The 22,394-nt window shown below is 55.1% G+C and overlaps 3 protein-coding genes across 3 annotated transcripts; 1 reads left to right on the top strand and 2 right to left on the bottom strand.

Annotated features, from left to right (window-relative positions):
• The first annotated feature begins 3,517 nt into the window (after nt 1–3,517).
• On the top strand, nt 3,518–5,218 carry KCNA10 (potassium voltage-gated channel subfamily A member 10). Its single transcript, XM_013942579.2, has one exon. It carries the CDS (start codon nt 3,580–3,582, stop codon nt 5,128–5,130), a length of 1,551 nt encoding a protein of 516 aa, XP_013798033.1. The 5' UTR covers nt 3,518–3,579; the 3' UTR covers nt 5,131–5,218.
• Nucleotides 5,219–10,754: 5,536 nt separating this feature from the next.
• Nucleotides 10,755–14,211, bottom strand: LOC106484398 (embryonic pepsinogen-like). Its single transcript, XM_013942583.2, has 9 exons — nt 14,156–14,211; nt 13,579–13,741; nt 13,159–13,276; nt 12,612–12,730; nt 12,234–12,433; nt 11,661–11,774; nt 11,239–11,383; nt 11,061–11,159; nt 10,755–10,892 (listed from the first exon to the last, which is right to left on the bottom strand). The coding sequence occupies exons 1-9, from the start codon at nt 14,209–14,211 to the stop codon at nt 10,755–10,757; spliced, it is 1,152 nt and encodes a 383-aa protein (XP_013798037.2).
• A 3,506-nt stretch (nt 14,212–17,717) lies between these two features.
• PROK1 (prokineticin 1) lies at nt 17,718–20,417 on the bottom strand. The gene is made up of 3 exons (XM_067310581.1): nt 20,343–20,417; nt 18,916–19,041; nt 17,718–17,915 (listed from the first exon to the last, which is right to left on the bottom strand). The coding sequence occupies exons 1-3, from the start codon at nt 20,412–20,414 to the stop codon at nt 17,796–17,798; spliced, it is 318 nt and encodes a 105-aa protein (XP_067166682.1). The 5' UTR covers nt 20,415–20,417; the 3' UTR covers nt 17,718–17,795.
• Between the last annotated feature and the right edge of the window lie 1,977 nt (nt 20,418–22,394).

The following is a 22,394-nucleotide window of genomic DNA, read 5'->3' as shown; positions in this document are numbered from 1 at the left end:
TTTTCCGGGGAGACCTGGGTGAGAGCTATCGTGCCCCCATCTCTGTCCCCGGCACCGCGAGGGATCGCTGACGTTCGCACCGGCGGGATGCAGGAGCAACTGGGCTGCAAGTGTTTCTGCCACCGTGCTGGGAACAGGGCAAAGGTGGCACCGATTTACTAATCTGCCAATGCAACGCGCTAGGAAAAACACGAGCGCTCGCTCGAAATGACCTTTCGCTCTTTCGCCTTCCCTCTCCCTCGCTTTTTTCCCCCCCCCCCCCCTCCCTGGCCAGGGATTTCAGATAAAGGGTATTAGTTAATCAGATTCTGCAAAGCAGATGTTTGGTGATTTAGGAGGAAAAAAAAAAACGAGCCGACTTTCTAGTTCAAACCCCCAAGCCCGGAGCAGGCGGTGCAGCAGCTCGGTTCGGCTTCGGGAGATCGCTCTGCGGCTTTGCGAAGCTCCCTTCGTTTTAGTCTACCCTTAAAGCGAGGCAGAAGGGCTAATCTGCAAGATTTTGGATACCTATCCGAAAAGGAAGACCTGGCCCCACGTGGTGAAGGGTGCAGAAAAATATTTTCAGGGAAACGTGGTCATTCCTGCGCACCCGGTGGCTCCAGAGCAAAGCCGAGCGCTTGCGTTTTCCCGCGCTGCCGCAAGCCTCTTGCAAGGAGCAAGCTGGAGCAAGCGCTGGTGAATCTTCTCGCACGCGGTGTCAGCGTGCGGCATTAAGAGCAAAGCACTCTTAATGCTTAAAATACCAAGATCATCTCACGGTGCTGACCGAGGAGGCGATTTCGCGGGCTGCTTAAGCCAGGCTCAGGCCGCGGCGGTGCCGAGAGGGGTCCTGGGCGCGCGCTGGCACCGGGTCTCTCCGCCAGGACCGAGGGAGTTGGACCTGCCCGGTGGTCCAGCTGAAAACGAGACGGTCCTTCCCATTCAAACTGATTTTTCATTTTTTTCTTTCCTGGTTTAAAAAAAAAATCAGCTTTGGGAGTCTGGATTAGGAAAAGAAAAGGAACACAAGAGAGGAAAGGTCAAGCCATCCGGGCCCTAATGACGGATGTCGGCCGGCCGAAGCGGGAGCCCGCAGCCGGGCGCTGAGTGCAGGCTGCCCAGGGAAGACAGCGGTCGCCAATAGCGTTTCGTCTCTCCGAGGGACACGGCACTTGCCGGGGAGATGAATCACCCCCTAAAATGCTCTGGTTCGGTTTTGACTGTTTGTTCGACATGAAAGGAATATGTGTTTTTTCTCTTTTTCTTTCTTCTTTAATGCTTGTTTTTCCCTAGAGAGATCAGAAGAGCTTTGTTGGGACCTGGCTGATAGCAGCACCCCTTCTCCCTCCACCCGGTTTCTGATACTACAAGGGGACAAAAATGTGTGTTTTCCACAGCTCTGGCTTGCTGTCACCGATTCATGGTTTTCCAACCCCAGCTTGCAAAGACCACGGAGCGCCGGGGTCGGAGCAAGCTGCCCCGGCAAGCTCTCACCTCTGGTACCAGCACCACTTGCTGCTTTCCCGCCACTGAAGTTAGAAGCTCCCTCTGTGTCGCCGGAGGGACAAACATCTCACCGTGCCCACAGCAGCTCTGGTTGGGCAGTCGGAACATCAAGCGCGAATTGAATACAGCCCCATGGAGCCCTGCAGCTCCTTGGGCACGTTTTTCACCCCAGGTCTTCTGGCCTCGCCTTGCCGAGCAGGGCGCTGGGGATGGAGAAGGTTGGCTCAGGGGACACGGGGCTCCTCATCATCGCAGCAGGCTCCTTGCAGAGCAAAACCCCGCTGTTGCTTTCTCCAGGCGTGATTTCCACCTGTTGCCCCAAACCTTCCTCCCAGCTCACTTCTCTTCTTCCGAAACAGTCACCTCCGTGGGAAAATTGGCACAAAAACAGAGCCAGAAGCAACTGCAGGGAGATGGAGTCTTAAGGATACCAAAGCAAAGGAAACATGAGCTTTAAGGGGGGGGGGGGTGCCTTGGTTCATGTCCCCAAATCCAGCATCTCATGATTTTGCTGTCTAAAGGGAAAGGTTGAGCACTCATCTGGGTACCAGCACCCCATGAAGATTTGCTTTCTTAGGCTGTAATGATATGAGAAGAAGAAGGATTCGTAGCAAGCCAGGATGTTAACATCTACTTCTGCAGCAGATTTGGGCAAAGTGCTGTTTCTAGCTTGTCCCTCCCCAACTTTGACAGCAGTATGTTGGCGTGGGCGAGTGAATGTGCTTCTGGCATGGCTGGGGAAATGGGGAAGAAAAATTTCAGAGCTCCAACTTTGGGAAAATAAGGAGGTTTAGGGCCTTGGGAGAGATTTCAAGAGCCTCTGGAAGTGGGCATGGCTTCCCTGGTGTCTCGCTGGGTCTCATCCAGTGCCGTGTGCTCCCCGAATTGGGAAAGGGGCAGATGGTGAACTGATGTCTCTTTGGCCCGAGCTGCGTCCCCGCAGCGGGGCCAACCCCATCCCATGAGTGGTCCAGCGGTGCTGCAAAGTGGTTAAGGCTGCCGCGGAGAGCAGCCCCTGCTTTTCCGCACAGACGTGGCCTAAATTGCATTGCTATTCTCGGCAATTCAGGGCATTTGTGTTTTTCAGTCCCTCTCTCTGAACTTTGCCGGCTAAGAAAGCCAACTTGCCCTTGGTGATTAGCGTTCACGTGCAGGAACGAGCACTTCTGTGTGTCCTTCTGTGTTTTTTCACGCCCAGAAAATATATTTGCAGGGAAAAGTGTGGGAGGGCAGAGGGGTTGGAGACCTCCCAATAAATCGGAGATCCGAGTTTGCCGGAAAGGTGCATTTTGCTGGGCAAATCGCCCCAGAACCGTTCCCCGTTAACCTCTAATTTCTCTTCGCACTTCTCCCAAAGCAGGACAGGTAATTTCCCAGCTCTGTAACTTGGCCTGGTCCCTGGGCTCTGCTCTGACTTTGCTGTCAGGTTGAGCAGCAGCATGTCGGGGCAATGGCCGCCCAGGGGTATTTTGGGTGCATGGTGCCTTTTACAGCGGTGATGACACCGGAGGGATTCACATTACCATCCATGAAATTCTCTCCAGGCTCTTGGAGTGACCTGAGAACATCAGATCTGCTATGAAGGAGAACTAGGAGAGCTCTGGAGGATGTTTAATAACTCTGAATCCCATTCCAAATGCTGGACCCCGCAGCCTGTGATTCAGTGTATGATCCTGGGAATCTCTGAAAATGGCCCCTTGTACTGGGGGAAGGGGCTGGGGAAAGGCCGGGTGGGACATCTGTGTTCATCCCCACCTTCTGCTACCACCTACCCTTTCATCCTGGGGTGCTGTACACAGTATTGGGAAGTTTACTGATAATAATGACGCCATATAAAGGGCCTGCAGGATCCTGAGTTGAAAGACAGGCTGGAAGTCTACTGCTTTTGCCAGGCAATGGAATTAGCTTTTTTGTTAAAAGTACTTTTTTTTCTGACCTCAGATCTATTTTGTTCTTTTCAGTTGAGAAAAGCGATCCGCATGCACAATTCATCTCTGTCTCCTTGTCTGTTCGCTTGCAGATCCTCATAGCGTGGGAAAGACTCGAGCCACTGGTATCTGATCCAGGGATTTATGCTGCTAATCTGATTAGTATATGATGGACGTGTCCAGTTGGAAGGAGATGGAGGTGGCACTAGTCAGTTTTGACAACGCTGATCAGATCGTGGAGGATCCCTGCTATTCAAATGACCTCAGCCCCGCCGGCCAGTCGCGGAAAGGCCATTCCAGCTGCGCCAACCTCCTCTCCAACTGGAGAATCCTCATCAACAGCGAGAACGCCAACAATGAGACCATTTTGTCCAGGTTCTCCTCCGAGTTCAGCGAGCACCTGGTGGGGGAGCGGGGGGGCATGGATGAGGGGGATCAGCGCGTCATCATCAACATCGCTGGGCTGAGGTTCGAGACGCGGCTCAAGACCCTCAACCAGTTCCCTGAGACCTTGCTTGGGGACCCAGAAAAGAGGATGCGTTACTTCGACTCCATGAGGAATGAATATTTCTTCGATAGGAACAGGCCTAGTTTTGATGGGATCCTGTACTATTACCAGTCCGGTGGGAAAATCCGGCGCCCAGCCAATGTCCCCATCGATGTCTTTGCTGATGAAATCACCTTCTATGAGCTGGGTGATGAAGCCATGGACCAGTTCAGGGAGGACGAAGGGTTCATCAAGGACCCTGAGACTCTCCTACCAACCAATGACTTTCATAGGCAATTCTGGCTGCTCTTTGAGTACCCTGAAAGCTCCAGTGCGGCCAGGGGTGTAGCTTTGGTCTCCGTCCTCGTCATTGTCATCTCCATCATCATCTTCTGCATGGAGACCTTGCCGGAGTTCAGGGAAGAAAGGGAGTTTAAGTCCCCCGAGGAGATTGCTAGGAATGTGACGGACACCTTGCTAGCCCACAGCACCTTCACAGACCCTTTCTTCGTCATAGAGACTGCCTGCATTATCTGGTTTTCCTTCGAGCTCTTCGTCCGGTTCATTGTGTGCCCCAGCAAGACTGAGTTCTTCAGGAACATCATGAACATCATCGACATTGTGTCCATCATCCCCTACTTCGTGACACTCACCACCGAGCTGATCCAGCAGAGTGAACTCAACGGGCAGCAGAATATGTCCTTAGCCATCCTGCGGATCATCCGGCTGGTCAGGGTCTTCCGCATTTTCAAGCTATCCCGGCACTCCAAGGGGCTGCAGATCCTGGGGCAGACTCTCAAGGCCAGCATGCGGGAGCTGGGCTTGCTCATCTTCTTCCTCTTCATCGGCGTCATCCTCTTCTCCAGCGCCATCTACTTTGCAGAAGTGGACGAGCCGCAGTCCCATTTCTCCAGCATCCCCGATGGGTTCTGGTGGGCTGTGGTCACGATGACGACCGTTGGCTACGGAGACATGTGCCCGACTACCTTGGGTGGGAAGATCGTGGGGACTCTGTGCGCTATTGCAGGGGTATTGACCATTGCGCTTCCCGTCCCCGTCATCGTCTCGAACTTCAACTATTTCTACCACAGGGAGACAGAGAACGAAGAGAAACAAATTCTGCCCGGCGAGGTGGAGCGAATACTCACGAGTGTGGTGACGGGAGCCGGCAGCATGGAGTCGCTGAATAAAACCAATGGGGCTTACCCTCGAGACAAGGCCAAAAAGTGATGGTCGTGGCCGTGACGGGACTGGGCGCTATCGGATGGGATTTGCCACCTGAGGTATAAAACATCTGCACGCTGTAATTTTTTTTAACCAAATGTGCTGCTTTTTTTTTTTTTGTAGACATTTTTCAATCTCTGATTTCCTGTGGCTGTTCAAATAAATACCATCTTTCTTATCTCTCTTCCCTGCCCATCAGTCTGTTTTTTATTATTTGATGCTCATCTGCTTGACATTTAGCTTCTCTGGTCATGACATCAGAGCGGAATTCCCCGTTGGAGCTTATATAGAGATTTCTCCCAGTTACAGCTGGGGAAACAAGGTCAAAAAGAAGTGAAATGATTTGCCCAGGGCCACTCACCTGCCTAGAGGTGAAGATGGGCCCAGCTCCCTGCTTTTTGAAAGCCATCAGTTATGATTTTCCTGGCAGATCTGCTCAATCCATCTTAAACATTTCCTCCCCACCTGCCACTCCAGATCCAGAGATCTGAGCAGTTCCCAGATCTGGGACTGATCTGGCTGAAAAATAAGCCGTCAAAAAAATATTCAGAAGTTATTTTTGCAGCTGGATGAGTTCCCAGTTGGCACAGCAGGGCGAGCAGTGCCGGATGAGGCTGAGCCGCTGGTTGGGGGGATTAGGAAGAGAGGGATGGAGACCTGCCAGGATGGCGCGGCCACCGAGACAGGTCCGGGGCACCGTGACCCAGTGCCCACTGGGGTTTCTGATGGAAGAGCTGGGCTCTGAGTGAGGGATGGTGATTTTTTTCCCCTAAAACAATGGATGTTTGACTCAGGGGTACAAATGCCCTTGGAGATGAGTCTCTGTGACCTTGCGCCTTTTATTGCCACTTCTGTTCCTGCAAATGGGGCGCAGAGTAATGTGCACCGACGTTTTGCAGCAGCTCAGCTCTCCCTTGCAAAAGGCGCTTCTGTTTTCTCCGAAACATGCAAATTTCCATGGACGTTTTTGATGGGAGAAAACAGAAACAGATCATCTTGCCGTTCTCTTTCTGTTCCTCTATTGCCAGCAGGTTTTCCTCCGACAAAAACATTTTGTTCCAGCTTCACTGTTTCAGTTGGCTTTTTTGATGTTTCTGCTTACATTAAAATCACAGTTTCTCATGCAGTGTCTACACATCCGCTTTTATATCCCACATCTGCTACATTTGATGTCTCATCTCCTAAAAGTTTGACATTTTCATTACGCAATGTGCCAGCATGTCTTATTCACAATGGTTTGCAATTTCATTCAGAAAGGAGCTGTGAAAGATGGCTTTTTTTTCTTTTTTTTTTTAATTCCTGGTCTGATGGAAAGTGTGAGTTCGAGCATGCTGGGATTTTCCCTGTGGCAGAAATCCTGTGTTCTTGCCAGCTCTGCTGCAAAGCTCCTGCCGGCTCTGCTCTGGGATTTTTGGTTTGGGTTTTTCTTTTTGTGGACAGTCTCCCTGCAACGAGGCCTTTTGCACCCCAGGCAGACGGATGGGGGACATCAGCGCAGCTCCCGCCGGAGAGCTTTGGACTCTGGGATGATCCTGCCTTTCATCTGCTCCCCTCCGGGTTCCCCCAGTCCCTACCACCGTCCTCTTTCTCACCCCGTCCCCAGCAACCCGCAGACCGTCATCCTGGACAGGAGGAGCAGCAGGAGCTATTTAACCTCCTTCCCACCTTGTTCCGGCGTGGGAGAGGCCTCAGCATCCCCGTCCCTCTGCGAGGACGGCTGCAGGAGGCAGGAGGCACAGCTGGGCACAGCTGGAGAGCGGCCGGGCTGAGACACCCCCAGCTCTGTGCCACTCACTCCTCATTACGTTCCTGCACGCCTACACGCTGCTATTTTTTTTCCTAGCAGATTCTTTATCCTTTTCTCCCTCTCCCTCTGGAAACTATTGAACTTTTTACGTTCTTTTATTTTTTTTAGAACTCCCCTCCCCAAGCTTCACTCCCCGTCTATCAAAGCTGAAGCACTTTTGGTGTTTATCCCTTGGGAACTGATCATGAGAAACCCTGGTGAATAGGTTTGGAAAATATTCAGCCTGCTTGGTATGGAAATTCTCTGAAATTTTTACTGCTCCTGCTCCCTTAGCAAAGCAGGGCCTGAAATAGGGGGTATCCGGAGGGATGGATGGATGGATGGATGAACAACCTGAATCTTATTAACTTGTAAACTTTATTCTCAAATAAAAGAATAGACGCTTCAAAGTGTGGCATGCAGAAAATCCTGTTTATTGGGGCCCAACTTTTCGTTCTCGGTGCTGTGCAGCTCCACGCACAGCAGGACCCAGTCCATGAGCGGGAATCGTGCGTGTGGGTTGTGATGTGAGAAACCACAAAGCTTCATGCTCCACATCCGCCTGCCGAGGGCTCTCGCTGGCCACGGCCCTGCTGCCACCCAGGTCTGTTGGCATCACCTCTGCAAGGTCTGGGACTTTTGGGGCCTGGGTCTGGCCTCAGAGCGTGGCCATCGCAGAGTATCGTGCTGGCCTCGGCATGTAACCCTGCTGAGAACGGGGTTGTGCCATGTAATAGGACCCGGCATATTTGCAGCACAGCTGGGGCGTGGGCTGCACATCTGGAGCGGGTTCGCTGGCGGCCGGCACTGGTTTCCACCTGCAAACCCATGTGGTGGTTGCTCCAATTTCAGCCATAAACGGGACCCGCTGCTGCCTGTAGCAGGAGATAAGCGTCTAAAGCCCATCCCCAGGGCAGCAGCCCCATATCCCTGATTTTTGCTATGGGGGATGAGACCAGAGGCATTAATCCTCTTCAAACACAATAGTGAACTTCTGATTCACCTTAAAGTGAACGCGAGGAAACCTGAAGGAATATCAGTGTCAACTCTCAACTAGTGCTTGATAAAAACCTACCAGAAACCACATTTCCAGCACAACCTGCAGCTTAATATCTATCTCCCCCAAAATAGACTCAAAGCTCAATGAAATCGATAAAAGGCTCTTATTAACTGCATGGTTCTTGAGTCAAGCCCTAAAGAGGAAAACACTCACGGCCTCTGGCAAGCAGGCATGCGGCTGAACTCCCCCTGGAAATTTTATATTGCCATGGAGAAGGTAAAGAAACCTCTCGGCTTTGTCTGAAAGGTGTCCTGGCTTTTTTTTTTTAAAAATCCACGGAGCAAGTTTAAACCCATGGCCAAGTGTGAAGTGCTTGTCTCCCTTGTCTTTCCAATTGGAATAGCCAAGAAAGCCCCTGAGCACCCGCTCACTGTTGCCTTGCGTGGCTCTAAGCCGGACACCGAGAGGGATGCTCTGATTTTAGGTGCTGCCCTTGCCTCTTGCCCACTTTTGGGTGCAGCTTTCTGCCTCAGCCAGCCTGAATCCCGCATCCCCCACGAGACAGGGCATGAGCTGCTCAGACTTTAACTAAGCACATTTAATGTTGAGAAATTGAACTTATTAACATTGCAATTTCTTGGAGAAATTAAGACATCTCAGTTGATTAAATTCTTGAATTGGTGAAGTGATTGGGGAGAAAAACAAGCAAGCTGCTCGGGAGGAGGTTGCAGCTGGACCAGGTACCTTCTCATGCTGCGCGTTGTAACAACTTGCCGCCTCTCCAGGCGACCTGGTGTCGCGTGTGACCATCTCTGGGGCTATTTCTGAGGCGCCTGCGCCTGTTCGTGTGCACGGCGCTGTACGTTACTGTGCACCCAGGCAGCAGTGCACTGGAGATGTCCTTTGAAGCCACATATTGTGCAATCTGGCTGCTGGATACATCCGCAGGGACAAACGAGCTCTGGGCATGCCGCATGCCTCAATTTCCCACCTGAGAAATGGAGAGGATGGTGCTGAGCCTGCCTGGATGAGACGGGCGGCTGCGGGGAGCCCACCCTGCCGGGGGCAGTGGATGTGTCGGACAATCTGGGAAAATCCGGCTGATCTTTGTGGGATCCCGCCGTGGGCAGCAGTACAGGCTCGTCACAGCAGCCACGAGATGGCACTCCAGGACAGACATATCCCTGGCCATAAACCATACCATGACATGCGTGTCCCCCCATATCCAATTAATGTTTCAAAGCTTTTAGCTGATTTATTTCTTTATTGCATGCCCGGGCTGTCTGAGCTCAGGGAGTCAGCGAGGATAAATCACAGCATTTCCCACATCCCACCTCCCGCACTTGCATCTCATCGGCTGCAAGAGGGAGCAGCTTTTGCAGAGAGAGAGAGATTCACTTCTGACCCCGAGCACCTGGACCTCCCCTGCTGCTCCCAAGAGCAAGACCTGGGATTTGATGGGCTAAGCTCAGCCTTGGCTAAATTTTCTCTCCAAGTCAGGGCTTGTCTAAGGCAGATCTACTGCGGCATTTAACACCCCAGTTCTCTGCTGGAAATCATCTCCCTGGTGCCTGGCTGGTGCCTGGTGCTCTGCATCCTCCTGAGCTGTTACCACCAGTGTAAGCAAGCGATCTGCAGGTCCCATAGGCAACATATAGCCTCATTTATCGACAAATAATGCAAATATCCCCGAGCACAGCAGAAATTAAGCAGCTGCAGGGAGCTCCAGCCTCCTGGAGAGCGCGAGCTGCTCTGGAGGAAAGAGGCATCCTTCATTTTTAATGTCATTTTATAGGGATGGAGGTAATTTCCATTAAAAAGTGGGAGCTGCTGCTTTAACGAAATGAAGCAAAACCAGAGAAGGAACCGTCCTGATCATTGCAAGGGAAAATTGTCATAAAATAAATATTTTTAGGATTTTTTTTTTCCCCAGTAGTAAAGACTGTAACTGAGGAAGCAAACTGACAGAGTTGGTGTTTCCAGGCTCTTACTGGCTGTCTCTGAGCACAGGCTAGTTTGGTGTTGGAAAAGGGACCCTGGCTCTTTTCCCTGTAAAGGATCACAGTTTAAGTATAAACAACCTGCTTTGAACTATAGAAATTGAAACAAGACAGGGATCAGCTGGGGATCTGCTTCTGCAGATGCCTTGCGATGGGACGGCAGGCGTTGGGTGAGCCCGCGGGAAATCTCCAACTTGCTGCCCTGAGTGAGGTCTAACAGAGCCCATGTGGGGGACAGTGGGGGCTCGATCCCACGGGGAGGACGCTGGGCAGGTTTTGGCATGCACAGAGCTGAAATGGGATTCTGGGGTGGGAGGTGTCTTGGCTAACCTAGCCCTGAGGTGACGGATGGGGAGCCGCTGGATGACCCACTGGTGGGACATTACCATGGGTCTACAGGGACCTCACTGGGTAGGTGAATTCATCCTCCTTCCCTCTTCCCCCCCAGGTGGAGATCTGGTTTTCTCCACACTTTTGGCCGGTTGACATAGCCCCAATATAAGACCCAACCTTGACTTTCTAGAGACACCTCCGTTTAACCACCGCTAGACAAGATTTCAACTCCCAAAGACCAAGGTCTCACTGTGTTGGCCAAAGGGAAATGAAGCAGCAAGTCTGTAACTCCTCCTTTCTAATTCTTGCCATTTTATCACAAATAAAGGTGCAGGCACCAACTCTGAATCATCAATGATCAATTTATTTATGTGCCAGTGAGGGTATCATCACCAGCAATGGGGTTGTGTACAGGAGAGAATCACTTGTTACTAAGGCCCTGCTACTCGATAAACACGGTCGTGATCTGGTTGAGCAATGAAGCCATGGCACCGCTGGCATCATGGTGGGGCTAAATAGCCTTGGCCAGTCCAACCTGGTTGTTGGCCCGGTCGAAGATGCTGTAGTACACCCTGATGAAGACGTCTCCCAAGATCCAGAGGTCTCCAGAGGTTTCCTGGAAGCCAGTGGTGCAGCTTCCATCGCCAGACTGCAATCGGGCAAGAAAAGGCAAATGTGGAAATTGTGGCGTAGCATCTTTCATCTTTCTCTTTCCCCCACAGCCACCAGAAGATGAGTGGAGCTGAGACAAACGCCGTGAGCTTAGCCCAGCCAGGAAATACCTTTGCGCCCCAGCACCGCCTGATCCCCCCCTTACCGTCTCCGTGTAAGCCGAGGCGGACACGGGGTACTGAACCCCGTTGATGACAAAGACGACATCGGGCATGAAACCAACGTCGTTGCAGTTCACGTTGTACTGCGGAGGGAAGAGGCTCTTAGGTACGAAACAACTGGTAAGAAGCAACCGGCTCCCTGGGAGTGCCGGGCGCTCTTACCTGCCCGTACGTGCCCTGGCTGGCCCCGATCGCACTCTGGATGTTACCAATGTCTGAGGATGGCACAGCTATGAGGGACGTGCCGGTGTCAACGATGGCTTGGCAGCCACCACTGCATGCAACCTCCTGGCCATTCACGATGACACTGGCAGCAGGGATAGAGGGAACAGACAAAACAGGAGGCCGTTAAATAACCGGTCGGATGCTAATGGTGCTTTCGCACTAGGCTGAGTCCCAAGGCATTCCGTTTCTGGCGGAAATTGCAGAAGTATGTAGGAGTTTCCTCCCTTCGGCCTTCTGCATCCCTCAGCCGCGGGGCATTAGACACCAGCAGAAAGCCCCTGATGTTGGTGGTCTTGGGTCAGGCTCATGGGGGGGGGGGGGTTAGAAATGAGCATAAATGGGCAGAGCTGTTGCGTTACCTGTCCATGGAGATCTGCCAGTAACCTTGGTAAGAGACGGGGATCCAGTTGATGGGGCCAGTGAAGTAGGATTCATCGACTCCACCGAAGATGACCACGCTCCCCGTTGTCTTGCTGGATGATGCACAAAAGACAAAACAGCCCCGGGTTTGTCATGCAGCCTCGGGGCGGTTAGCTCAAAACGGCGAGGCCTGCAGTCCCGGGGGGCAAAACGCTGCCTGTAACGGCACAGCCACATCTGCTCCCTTCCTCGTTACCGAGCATCGGTGAGTCATTTGTGTGACGGTACAAATGCCAGGTCCTTTGGGCCCGGGAAAAGGGCATCGTGGCGGAGGCACGCGGCTGGCTGAAAACCAGAGACGTTCCCCCAACAAGCCAAAAAGAGGGCAAAATTCCCCAATGATTCTGGTGGCCGGGGAATGACACACTGGCCAAGAGCATCCCTGCCCTTGCATATCGGGGTATTTTGGAGAAAGCAGCCAGAAGGCAGCGGTGACAGGGTAGAGGAGCCAGCAGCAGACATAATGATGCTAACGAAACCATCCCAACCTCGTGGGAATGGGTGCTGCCTACCTGGACAGATAGACGGAAAAGAGGTTCTGGTCCACCACGCCCTCCTTCACCATGTTATCGAAGACTGGCGTGATCCCGCTGGCAGCCAGACTCGGGTAGCCCAAGCCCAGGATCCCATCGAAGTTGACGTAGGTGAAAAAGTCGCCTGGCTCACTGGTGCTCAAGCCAAAGAGCTGGTTGGTGTCCACCAGGGAGGCCACCTGGGGAAAAGTCGAGGCTGCCATGAGCTGGTTACCAAGCCGGGAAGACCGTTGCGATACGGCAGTGGGAATCAGCGTGCTCCCGGGACAGGGGGGGAGCAGAGACGGCAGGTCCCACCCAGGGGTGCCACCATGAGAGTCCAGCCCCTGCGAGGTGCGAGGGCCGTGGGGGACTTACGGTGACGGTGTCGGAGCCCACGATGCCCTCCATGCTGCCGGTGCCGTACTGGATGGACAGGGTCTGGCTTGTGCTCTGGTAGGTGGACGACTGCGAGGGGTTAAACGTCTGGTGGTTCTCTGCAAGGCAAGTGGGGAAAGCCAGGAGTCAGGAGCGTTGAAGCATGGCTGAAATGCGCAGAAAGCGTGGGAGTAAGCAGGCGCCCTGCTGAATTGCTGTTTAGACCTGCCATTTATTAGCCTGCTTTCAGCAACGATTTAGCTGTGAGCGTTCGCAATATGTTTCCGCTCCTACTCCAGCATCTTAATACCAGGGATCCTCAGGAAATGCCATCACCCCCTTGGGTGCACAGGGAAACTGAGGCACTGAACACATTGCACGGGCTGCGGGATCTGGCTATTACACCGGCTGTGGGCCTCCCTTCCCCTGGTGGCATCACCGTGAGCTTCGGGCTTGATCGTGCCAGGCCTTTACATGCAATTTTAAGGGTGGTGGTGCCGGACCACCAGCATGGACGGTGCCGGGATCCCTGCCCGTGGCTACTTACTGCAAGCGGGGCTGCTGCAGTAGATCGAAGGGACCCAGAGGTTGGAGGAGCCGGTGTCGAACACCACGGTGAACTCCTGCGGCGGGGTGCCGATGGAGATGGTCCCATAATACTCCATCTGTGGGGCAGCAGGACCAATGTTTGCTTTTAAAGCATGAAACAGAAGCCCGGAGCTGCCCGACGGCCTTGCGGGGCAGGATCCCCCCCCCCATCCATCCTTCACAAAATCCAGCCACCAAGCTCAGCCCCGTGCCAGCTCCGCTACGGAGCAGCCTAATGGTTCATGCACTCGCTGAGGACACGGGGACTCGAGTCCTTCTTCTGCTCCCGTCAAGCTGAGCGACCCAACCCCCCAGGATCTGCGCCCCGACACGGGGACGGGGATCCCGCAAAGTGCCCTGGGGCGAAGCCGGCACTCACGTCCAAGGTGTTCAGCAGGGGCTCGGTGGCCACGTCGAGCACATCGGGAAAAGCGTGGGGGAATTTGGCGCCGATGTCATATCGGTGGTGCTGCAAGAAGCGCGCCAGCAGCCCTTTCTCCCTGAGGATGTCTCGCAGCTTCTTCCCTCTTTGCAAGGGAACCCTGGGATGCGCCAAGAAGAGGGGCGAAAAAAAGAGCGTTATCCAGGATTTCGCTGCCTCCAGCTCCTGCAAGCAGCATTCGACAGCTGCAGCTTTAGTGCAAAACCAGCCAATAACGGCTCCCCGAAACACCGACTCACGGGGATTTCTGCAAATCCCCAGAGCATCTCTGGAAATCGGAGCCGCAGGCACAGCCTCGGGGATGGCGGGATGCTGCTGGCGGGATGCGACGCGCAGCGGAGCCGCCGTCCCGTGGCTCTGCCTGCAAGAGCCGCCGCCTCCGGAGCGGCTTTCCCAGGCTTTGCTGCGCCCCGAAACCTTACCTCTGCCTCTCAAAGCTTTTAAAAGACTCCGGCTTCTAATTTTCCCCCTTCACATCGACACCGGCGGCACGGCAAGAGCGTCAGGGACTCACCTGGACCTGCACTCGGCGAGGACGAAGGCGGCGCAGAGCAGCACGAGGAGGCGCATCCTGACGGCCGGTGCTGGGACAGTCGACGTCCCGCAGCTTATATAGCCCATGCGCCGCCCGCTTTTCACGGCAAGGGCATCAGGACAGATACCCCCGGGGACACCCCCGGACCGAGGCACACGGCAAACAACCTCCAATGTCAATACGGTGCCCGGTGACGGGGGGGGATGTTACACGTGCGGCTGGGCCACCTGGGACCATGCATTTCCGTGCAGACCGGGCTTTTCCTTTCCAGAGCCGAGGAGATGAGGAGGGGACCTGAGAACATCGCTCCTTGTGTCCCCCCATCACCCAACACCCCCCCCCCAACCTTTTTCACAAACCCGGAGGGGTCTGGAGCTGCCCGTTTCTGCATTTCGGAATTGGCCATCGCTTTGCATCTCGGCAGCCGGGACCTGTTGCAAACTCCAGCGCGATCCCCAGCTTTGCGGGTCCCCGGAGTAAATTGGGGAGGGGGGGGGGTCTGTCCTGCCTGGCTGGGAGGGGGGGGAGATTACCAAGGGCCGGCCCCGTCCGGTGCCCAGGCGCCTGCGCAAGGCGGGGAGCAGGCAACGCGGGTGCCCACGTGAGGCCACGGGGAAACATTCCGGCTTTCCGCCGTTATCGCTGCAAAACCACCCGGTCAAGCCAGCTGCAAACAGCCCGCGGGAAAGGTGACCCCCACAGCATGCCGACCCCCCCCCCCCCCAAAAAAAAAACCCACCCAGCGCGCTGTTTGCCCAGCGATACGGGGAGCGTGAAAAGCGGGATGAAAGCCCTCCCGAGCGCTTCGGCGTTGGCGGCGCTGATAACCGCCGAGGGCATCGGCTCGGCGCGCGCTGGCTGCAACGGGGCGGCACCGGCGCCGCGGGGCGAAGTCGCGCGGCGGCTGCAGGTTGGAGCCCGGCAGCGGCCACCTGCCCCCCCGGTTTTTAAGGCAACGCAATGCGCATCCCTCGTGTCACCTCCCAGGTGACGTGGTTGCGCAGCCGAAAAGGAGCCCCAGGAGATGCCCGGGGGGCGTCCATGGGGGAAGCTCTGCCCTGCTACGAGCCCTTTCCGGCCCCAAAAAGCCCTTGCACGACCGCCCTGCTCTTTATTACGGCCCCTCTGCAAATATCCTCGCCGGGGACTTTGCATCTGCTTCCCAACCAGGTGCCACCGCGCGGGATGGGACGGGATGGGGACAACGCGGGGCACGGGGACCTCGCGCCGGCCCCGCAACTCCGGCATGTGTCACCCGCTATCGCGCTGGTGCCAGCCGCTGCCCGGCCCGAATCGATCCCGGCGCCCCGGTCGGTATCGCAGTGGGAGATTGGGCTGCTCTGATAACGCTTGTTTTTCCGAAGCGTGGAAAAGCTGACCGGCTCCCGTTCAGGCTTTATTGTTTGACTCCCCTATCGGATTTTCCAGTGTTTGGCCCGGAAAATGATGCCAGGCAAATCAGGGCGGACTGCCCGGAGCTCCCCTCCCCTGGGGAAGGACTTTTCCCACGCCGGGAACGCCGTCGGGACGAACTTTGGAAAAAACAACCCCCGTTTCGAGCCAGAAAATAATGCAAACTAAAGCTCGCAAAGCCCAGCCTTAACTCGGCCTCTAGCTAATCTGCTTTTAAAAAGCTGCAGTCCCTCTGCGAGATTAGCCTGATATAGCTTTCGACGGGAAAACCGGGCCGGCTCGGGCCTCCGGGAAGGAGGAAAAGGGGAGCGAAAGCAGAGCAGCCGATGCCGAACTCCCCCAAAAGGGGAATGGAGAAAAGGAGGATGCTGCTTGGTTGGTTTCTTTTGGTTTAGAGATTTTTTTTTTTGGAATCTTTTTCTGCTGGAAAACATCTGCGGGACGTGAACTAAATGAAAAACCCACCCCCTGCCCCTTCTCCGTTTTTCCAAGCCTGGAGGAAAGCCAGAAATAGTCCATAAAGCCAAGCGAGCCCTGCTTTAATCTTCCTTAAAGGAGGAAGGTGACTTTTAAAAACAAACCAAAAAACCCCCCATAAAGCTGTATTTTTTCCACTCTGCTATGAAAAAGCAGGGTTTTTTCCCTAATTATTTTTCCCTCTGCTTTGGTGTGGGGACTCCTTTCCGTTCAGCAGGGACTAACCGGCAGGTCGCTCCCGGCGGATCCCACCAAAGTGCTCATCCAGGCGCTCCATCCTATTTTGACCAGAAATCAGGTCGGGGTGGACCCTAATGCTGCTTCCTTGAATTTTTGAGGGGGAATCGTTTTAATTTTGAACCTCGGCTAGCAAGAAACGAGGCCTCGCAGCCTACAGACGAGTGCAAAAAGCTACCGGGAAACACGTGCAATTTTTGAAGTTTTTTTTTAAAGAAAAAACAAAAAAAAAGCCTTTCAAAGCAAAGAAATCAAACCACTTCGTTTCCGCCAATAAAAAAGCACCGCTTCTGCCGTGTGAAAAATGAATGAATAAATAAATGAGATCCGCCCGTGCGTGCAATGGTTTATTGTTTTCCACCCAATTTGCAATGTTTGGTTGGGGCTGGGGGGGGGGGGGGAGGAAGGAGCGTGGGGAAACTTCATTTATCTCCGTGCAGCCTCGGTGGAGGCCGTTTGAGGAGGCAGAGGTGAAGCGCGAATGCTACGGGGTGATTTTTTTCCCGCGACGCGTTTTTGGACGGGGGGGGGGGATCAAGCCGAGCTAAGGGACTCCCCATCGGTACTTTTCTCGCCTCGGCTAACGAAGAGCATTTAATTAAATTGCATATCCTCTTTTCCTCTTGAAGGCGACCGTAAATAGAGGCTGGCGGGGTCGGCCGGTGCCTGGAGCTCAGGCCGACGCTGCCACTGCAAAAAATGCTCCCTGGAGCCTCGAAGCCCCAATGCAACGTTAAGCGGCTCCGGGCGGCTCCATCTGCTAAATGCACCGTGCCGTGTTAGGGCCTGAACACAGCGGAGCCCCGATCATTAATCGCCTGCAGATAACTGCTGCATTTTTATTTTATTTTATTTTTTAAGTGCAGAACGGGCTTTGTGCATTCACCCCCAGGTTCGTGAGCTGCTTCCACGCGGGAATGTCCTGCCCAGGCAAGACCAGGCAGCAGGAGGACGGGACTTGTAACTCTATCGGCAGCAGCAGCCGCAACCCCGGGTTCTCCAGTAGGAATTGGACAGTAAGTCGAGGAGCTTGGAGGCTGGAGGGTGCATTTTTACAAAGGTTTGGGGGGCATTTTGCAAAGGTTTGCGTTACGTTGCGCAGAAGTTTGGCTGTCGATCGACCCCCCCCTCAAATGCTGAACTTTCCCACAAAGCAAAAATTTCTGCCCCGCTGACATTGCCCTGAGCCAATTACTGGCTGGTCGCAGGCGTTTTGTCCCGATTAACCTCCGCGTTTCCTATTGCAAAAGCGTAGAAATAATGCAAGCGGGAGCCCTCCGCTCCGAAACGACCTCCTAGCAAAACCGGCCAAGCGTCACCCCGTATTTTGCATGCTGCGGCAAGGCGCTCGGCGCGGGAACGGGCCTCCGTCCGCCCAAAAACGGGCTCAGGTTCCCGCCGCCGCCTCCGCCGGCCGGGTCGGGTCACGCGCGGACTTTCCGGAGCGAGGCGGCGCGGATCAGCCGGGCGCGGAGGTGGCCGCCCCGTGCGCCTAGACGTCGATGCTCTTGAAGTCGAGCGAGCAGCGGTAGCGGCCGTCGCCGAACCTCGAGCACGACAAGTTGGGCAAACAGGGGCAGGCGTGGTGCTGGCGCTTCCCGAAAAAGGGGACCTGCAGGAGGCAAACGGGAGAGGCGGCGGCGTCAGGGCTGCGGGACTGTCCGCCCGGCTGCAACGCCAGCAGCACTTGGAGCATTTTGCAAAGGCTGAAAATGAGGATTTTTTCGGCTCAGTGCCTGCTGCTGGAGCCCTAGGGGAGATGCGGAGACAGGAAAGGATCCAGCAGCGATATTTTTTTCCCCTGCGCTTGGACCGGGTTGAGATGCAACCCTGGGAAACACCCTCACCGCAGCACCATGAAACCTTCCCAGGAAAACATGGCGAAATGGTTTTTCTCCGCTTGGGAAGAAATTCCCGCCAGGAAATGTGGCGGCGGGTGTCTCACAGGCTGGAGCTGAGCTTAAATCAGGATTTGCTCCAGAGAGGTGGCAAAGGCTTTGCTGCTTGTCGCTCACCCCACCCATCCCTCTGCCCGGCTCTTTTCCCATCCTCTCCGGCCGCGGATAAATGCTGCCGGTTCGTGCTGCCGGGGCTCTTCTCCCTTTGGGCCCGAAAACTATCGAACGCGACTTAAGCCCAGAGAATTTATCTCTGGTTCGGTGCGGGGAGGGTTTAACAGCGACGGGTCTGAAATGATCCGCTGATCCCTACGGCTCCCTCGGCGCCGGAGCCCTGCTGCCGGCACGCGAGAGCGATGGCAGCACCGGCGGGAACGCGAGCGGTCGATTGGGAGCGACGAGGAGCGCTCTCTCCCGGAAAATAAATAGCCGGCGCAGCTCAGCGCCCAGGGTGCCGCGCTGCCTGCTGATGGATGGGTGCAGCACCCACGGCACCCACAGCACCCGCGGCACCTGGGGGGCGGACAGTGGCTTCGTGGAGCCAATTGCACCGCGCCAACAGCCGGCGGCTTCATCCGTCCCATCGCAGCCACCCGCCCGGGAGCATCCCGGCGGTTTTCCCACGCTCTTCTTGCACGCCGCCGTGCCCCACCGAGGGCGAAGCGGCACCCACTGGGTGCCCCCCCCGCCCCCCCCCCCCCCGGGCGGCGGTACCTTGTGGCTGAAGGGGTGGCACTGGTCGCCCGGCCGGCCCAGCGGCACGCACATCCGCAGGCCCCGGAGCCAGAGGCTGACGGCGCAGCAGGTCCCGGCGCCGCACTGCAGGTCCCGCTCGCAGGCCTGCGGAGAGGCGCAACAGCCGTCGCCCGCCAGCCCCCCCCCACTCCCACCCCCCGGAAAACGGGTGCCGCGCAGCAGCGGGGTGCACCCGAATCGGGAAGCGAGGGTTGCTTGCAGCCCCCCCTCCCCCGGCTGTGTTTTTCGGGGTGCGTTTGGGGCGCTGGGTTTGCAGCCCTCCCCTTCCCGGGGAAACTGAGGCACGGAAGGGCGATGCGGGGGGGGGGCTGGAAATGCTGCCGGATTGATTTCGCTGCTGCACCCAACTGGGGCTCGTCTCGCTCCCGACCCCTTTCCCCCCCCATTTCCCTGACCCCCGCTGCGGGGGGGGGGGTCCTCAGCCCCCGAGCCGGGGCGGCACCCTGCGGCTCCCCCCAACATTTCCCTCCCCTTGCACAAAGTGCGGTTCCCATCGAAGGGTCTCTGCCGGAGGGGAAAAGTCCTTTATTTTCCCTGCGTTTGCTCCGAGGAAAACGCCGAGCCCCAAAGGCACATTTAACCCTCTAGGATAAGCTTTTAACCTGCTTTTTTGCCTCCTGGTATTTCTCTCCTCACTAAGGATTTATCTTAACTGGGGAGGGACAAGGACAAAGTGGGGGCTCAGGCTCCTGCCCCCCCCCCGGCTCTCGGCCCCGCGAGGGGTTTTCCCTGCTGGGAAACATCCTGAATTGTCCCGTTTCCCTGAAAGCCAGGTTGGACATTGCACCGAGAAGAGAAACCCAGAGGAAAAAGCAGACTCCGGCGTGATATTCGGGAGCGATACGGACTTGCTGAAGGAAGAAAAGCAAAAGAGCAAGTAATAAACTCCTGCAAAAAAACAACCCAAAGCGACCAGCGAAAAGCTTAGCTAACTTTTCCGTCTCTTTTTCTTGGGAGCTGGCTGCAAATAAGAGGGATAAAAGAGGCCGGGAGTTAATTTTCCGTCTCTTTACGGACAAGTTTGACTTTCGGCAGCGCCGTGGCGGGGGGGGAGAATCACGGAGTGAGCTGAGAGCAGCGGCTTGCGCCCGAAGCAGGGAGCGCAGCTCGCTCGCGGCAAACGCCAGCTTTTCCAGGTGTCGCCCCCGGAATCTGGGAGCCAAACGGGAATCGCTAAGTCGGGGGCTGGCAAAATCCCCACATTCACTGCTAGAAATAAAAAATAAAAAGCAGCTTTAAGGTAAAACAGCAGGAAAGGGAAGCGTTTTGGGGGGAGAAAGAGAGGGCGGCACAAATCACTGCGCGGCACTGGGGCGCGCCGGGGCCGGTTCCCGCGGGCCGGCTGCCAGCGCTGCCCGGATTTTTGGGGGGGGGGGGTGACTTACCCCCGTGATGACGGCACCCCGCTGCAGGGGCAGCAGCAGCAGCAGGCAGAGGCCCTGCAGGACCCTCGTCATGGTGCCGGGGGGGGGCCGAGCCACTTCCCCGCGAGCCTGGGTCTGCGCCCTATATAACCCCCCTCCGAGTCCGCGGACGCGGTTTTTTTCCTCTTTTTTTTTTTTTTTTTTTTTTTCCTTTTTCTGATGAGCTCAGAAGAAGCAGATGAGACCCAAATCTCTAATGGCAGGAAAGAAATATTAATAAACTGCCAAAGTGTGGGGAAAAAAAAATAAATAAAGAGAAAGCAGTCATCCCACCCTCACCAATCACTCGGGTTTATTTTCCAGTTAAGCCAACACAGCTGGATTCTGCAAGCGTACCTATAGAGACATATATTTCTCCTTGACTGATGCACATAAGAATTAAGCTCCGGATTTTTGATTATTCAGCCAAAGCAAACTACATGAAAAAAAATTAGCCTGGTACTTGCCGGCTCACGCACGCACAGCATGGATGAAAGTGGGGTCGGTGATAAATGTCCTGCAGAAATAGAGGCTCGGCTGTATTTATTTGCGAGAACAGGAGAGCAGAGAGGGAATAAGATGTTTTTCAGTTGTGAGAATAGGTTTATATCTGAATACAATGTGTAGATAGGTCGATTTATGGTATGAAATCTATCCCCCGTACCTCTGATTGCATCTGAGTATCTCCGGGACACTTTACTGAGTGAAACAAGAGCAGGGATTGCTGGAGTTATTAGAAAGGCAGAATTATCAGCTTTTTTGGGGCCTGAAAAAAGGGGGTTTTGGTTCAAAATAACATTGAAATTTCCCCGGAGTTTGTGTAAATGCTTTAAAAGAAAAACCATCCCTCCGTCCGGACACTGTGTCGTTGCAGCCACAGTGATTTTTTGCGCTGAGTTTTGCTCCTCGCTCGCCCTCCTTCGGCAATATCGCGTCGAACCAAGCTGAATCCAACCCGGGGCCGGATTTTTGGTGGGAAATTTTTTTATCCCCATGCGGCAGGAAAACCTTGCACCGGCAGAGGCTCAGCCTGGGCCGAGGGTCCACGAAACCCGCAGCGCTGAACAACAGGGGTTGCAGTTGCAAACGGGGGCGGGCGAGCGAAACGGCGCGTTTTTTTGGCATGTTCTCCTGGAGAGCCTCTCCGCGAGAAGCTAAATTGCCTATATATTTAATTAGCTGGCACGCTAAAAATAGCCCGGCAATTTTCTCCGCTGGCAAAGAGCAATTTTTTGGAAGCGGCAGCTGTTCTTGCTGGTCCTACTGCTTCAGAAAGGTCTCATCCACCTGGGCTTGGGTTAATTACTGCCAACTCTCCCCAAATCCCCCCTTCTTCACCCAGAAACACTGAAGCCTCAGCGCAGGGAACGGCCTGAAACCAGCCGGTTTGGGGATGTTTCCTTCCAAAGGTTCCCAGGGAGCAGAGAAGACACAGACCCCAGGGGCTGCCGGGGACAGGCTACGTGTGTTTTGGCTTGGCATCGTTTCCCAAGGTGGAAGAAAATCCCCGGGAAAGGCTATCGGTGAGCCGGGGCTGCCTTGGGGGCTGAGCCCGGCTGCACGGCCGGATCCGTTTGCATGCAGAGCCCGGCAGCTCCCGCCGCGCGAGCCCGGGATAAAAACGGATATCGCTGCGCTTCACCTCCCCTATCAATAACATTTTAATTTTCCGAGCTGACAAGCCGAGATGCGTCGAGGGACGACGGCCAAAGCAGCTCCTGCTGCTGCTTTATTAGCATCGAGGAGCTTCGTGGGCTGTAAATCACCCTCCTCCTCCTCTCCGCCAGCAGCGGCTGGTTTTCAGGAGGGCTCATTTGCAAAAGTCGCGTCAGCCCCTCCGTCGTGCTGGCAGCACCAGTGCTCCCAGTTACCCCAGCGCTGCCCAGACGGGAGACACGGGGCGCTGGGTGCTTCGCTGGAGCTGGGGCGCCGCAGGATGCGCTGCGGCGAGATTTCTCCTGCTGCCTATGATTCGTGCCCCAAACCCCTCATTATTTGTGGGGGGGAAAAGGCCGTTCCGCTCCAATTCTCCCA

This window comes from Apteryx mantelli, chromosome 25 (assembly GCF_036417845.1).
Source record: "Apteryx mantelli isolate bAptMan1 chromosome 25, bAptMan1.hap1, whole genome shotgun sequence".
In the NCBI taxonomy this organism is placed as follows: domain Eukaryota; kingdom Metazoa; phylum Chordata; class Aves; order Apterygiformes; family Apterygidae; genus Apteryx; species Apteryx mantelli.
The sequence above is the reverse complement of the archived record's forward strand: the minus strand, read 5'-3'. Positions and strand labels throughout refer to the sequence as shown.

Coding starts and splice junctions, on each gene's coding strand:
- PROK1 (XM_067310581.1), bottom strand. CDS start 20,414: ATGACGAGGGTCCTGCAGGGCCTCTGCCTGCTGCTGCTGCTGCCCCTG. Junction 19,042..20,342: donor GGGGTGCCGTCATCACGGGG/GTAAGTCACCCC, acceptor GCCTCTCCGCAG/GCCTGCGAGCGGGACCTGCA. Junction 17,916..18,915: donor GCCACCCCTTCAGCCACAAG/GTACCGCCGCCC, acceptor TGCCTCCTGCAG/GTCCCCTTTTTCGGGAAGCG.
- LOC106484398 (XM_013942583.2), bottom strand. CDS start 14,211: ATGCGCCTCCTCGTGCTGCTCTGCGCCGCCTTCGTCCTCGCCGAGTGC. Junction 11,160..11,238: donor GCCAGGGCACGTACGGGCAG/GTAAGAGCGCCC, acceptor TTCCCTCCGCAG/TACAACGTGAACTGCAACGA. Junction 10,893..11,060: donor CCTCGGCTTACACGGAGACG/GTAAGGGGGGGA, acceptor GCCCGATTGCAG/TCTGGCGATGGAAGCTGCAC.
- KCNA10 (XM_013942579.2), top strand. CDS start 3,580: ATGATGGACGTGTCCAGTTGGAAGGAGATGGAGGTGGCACTAGTCAGT.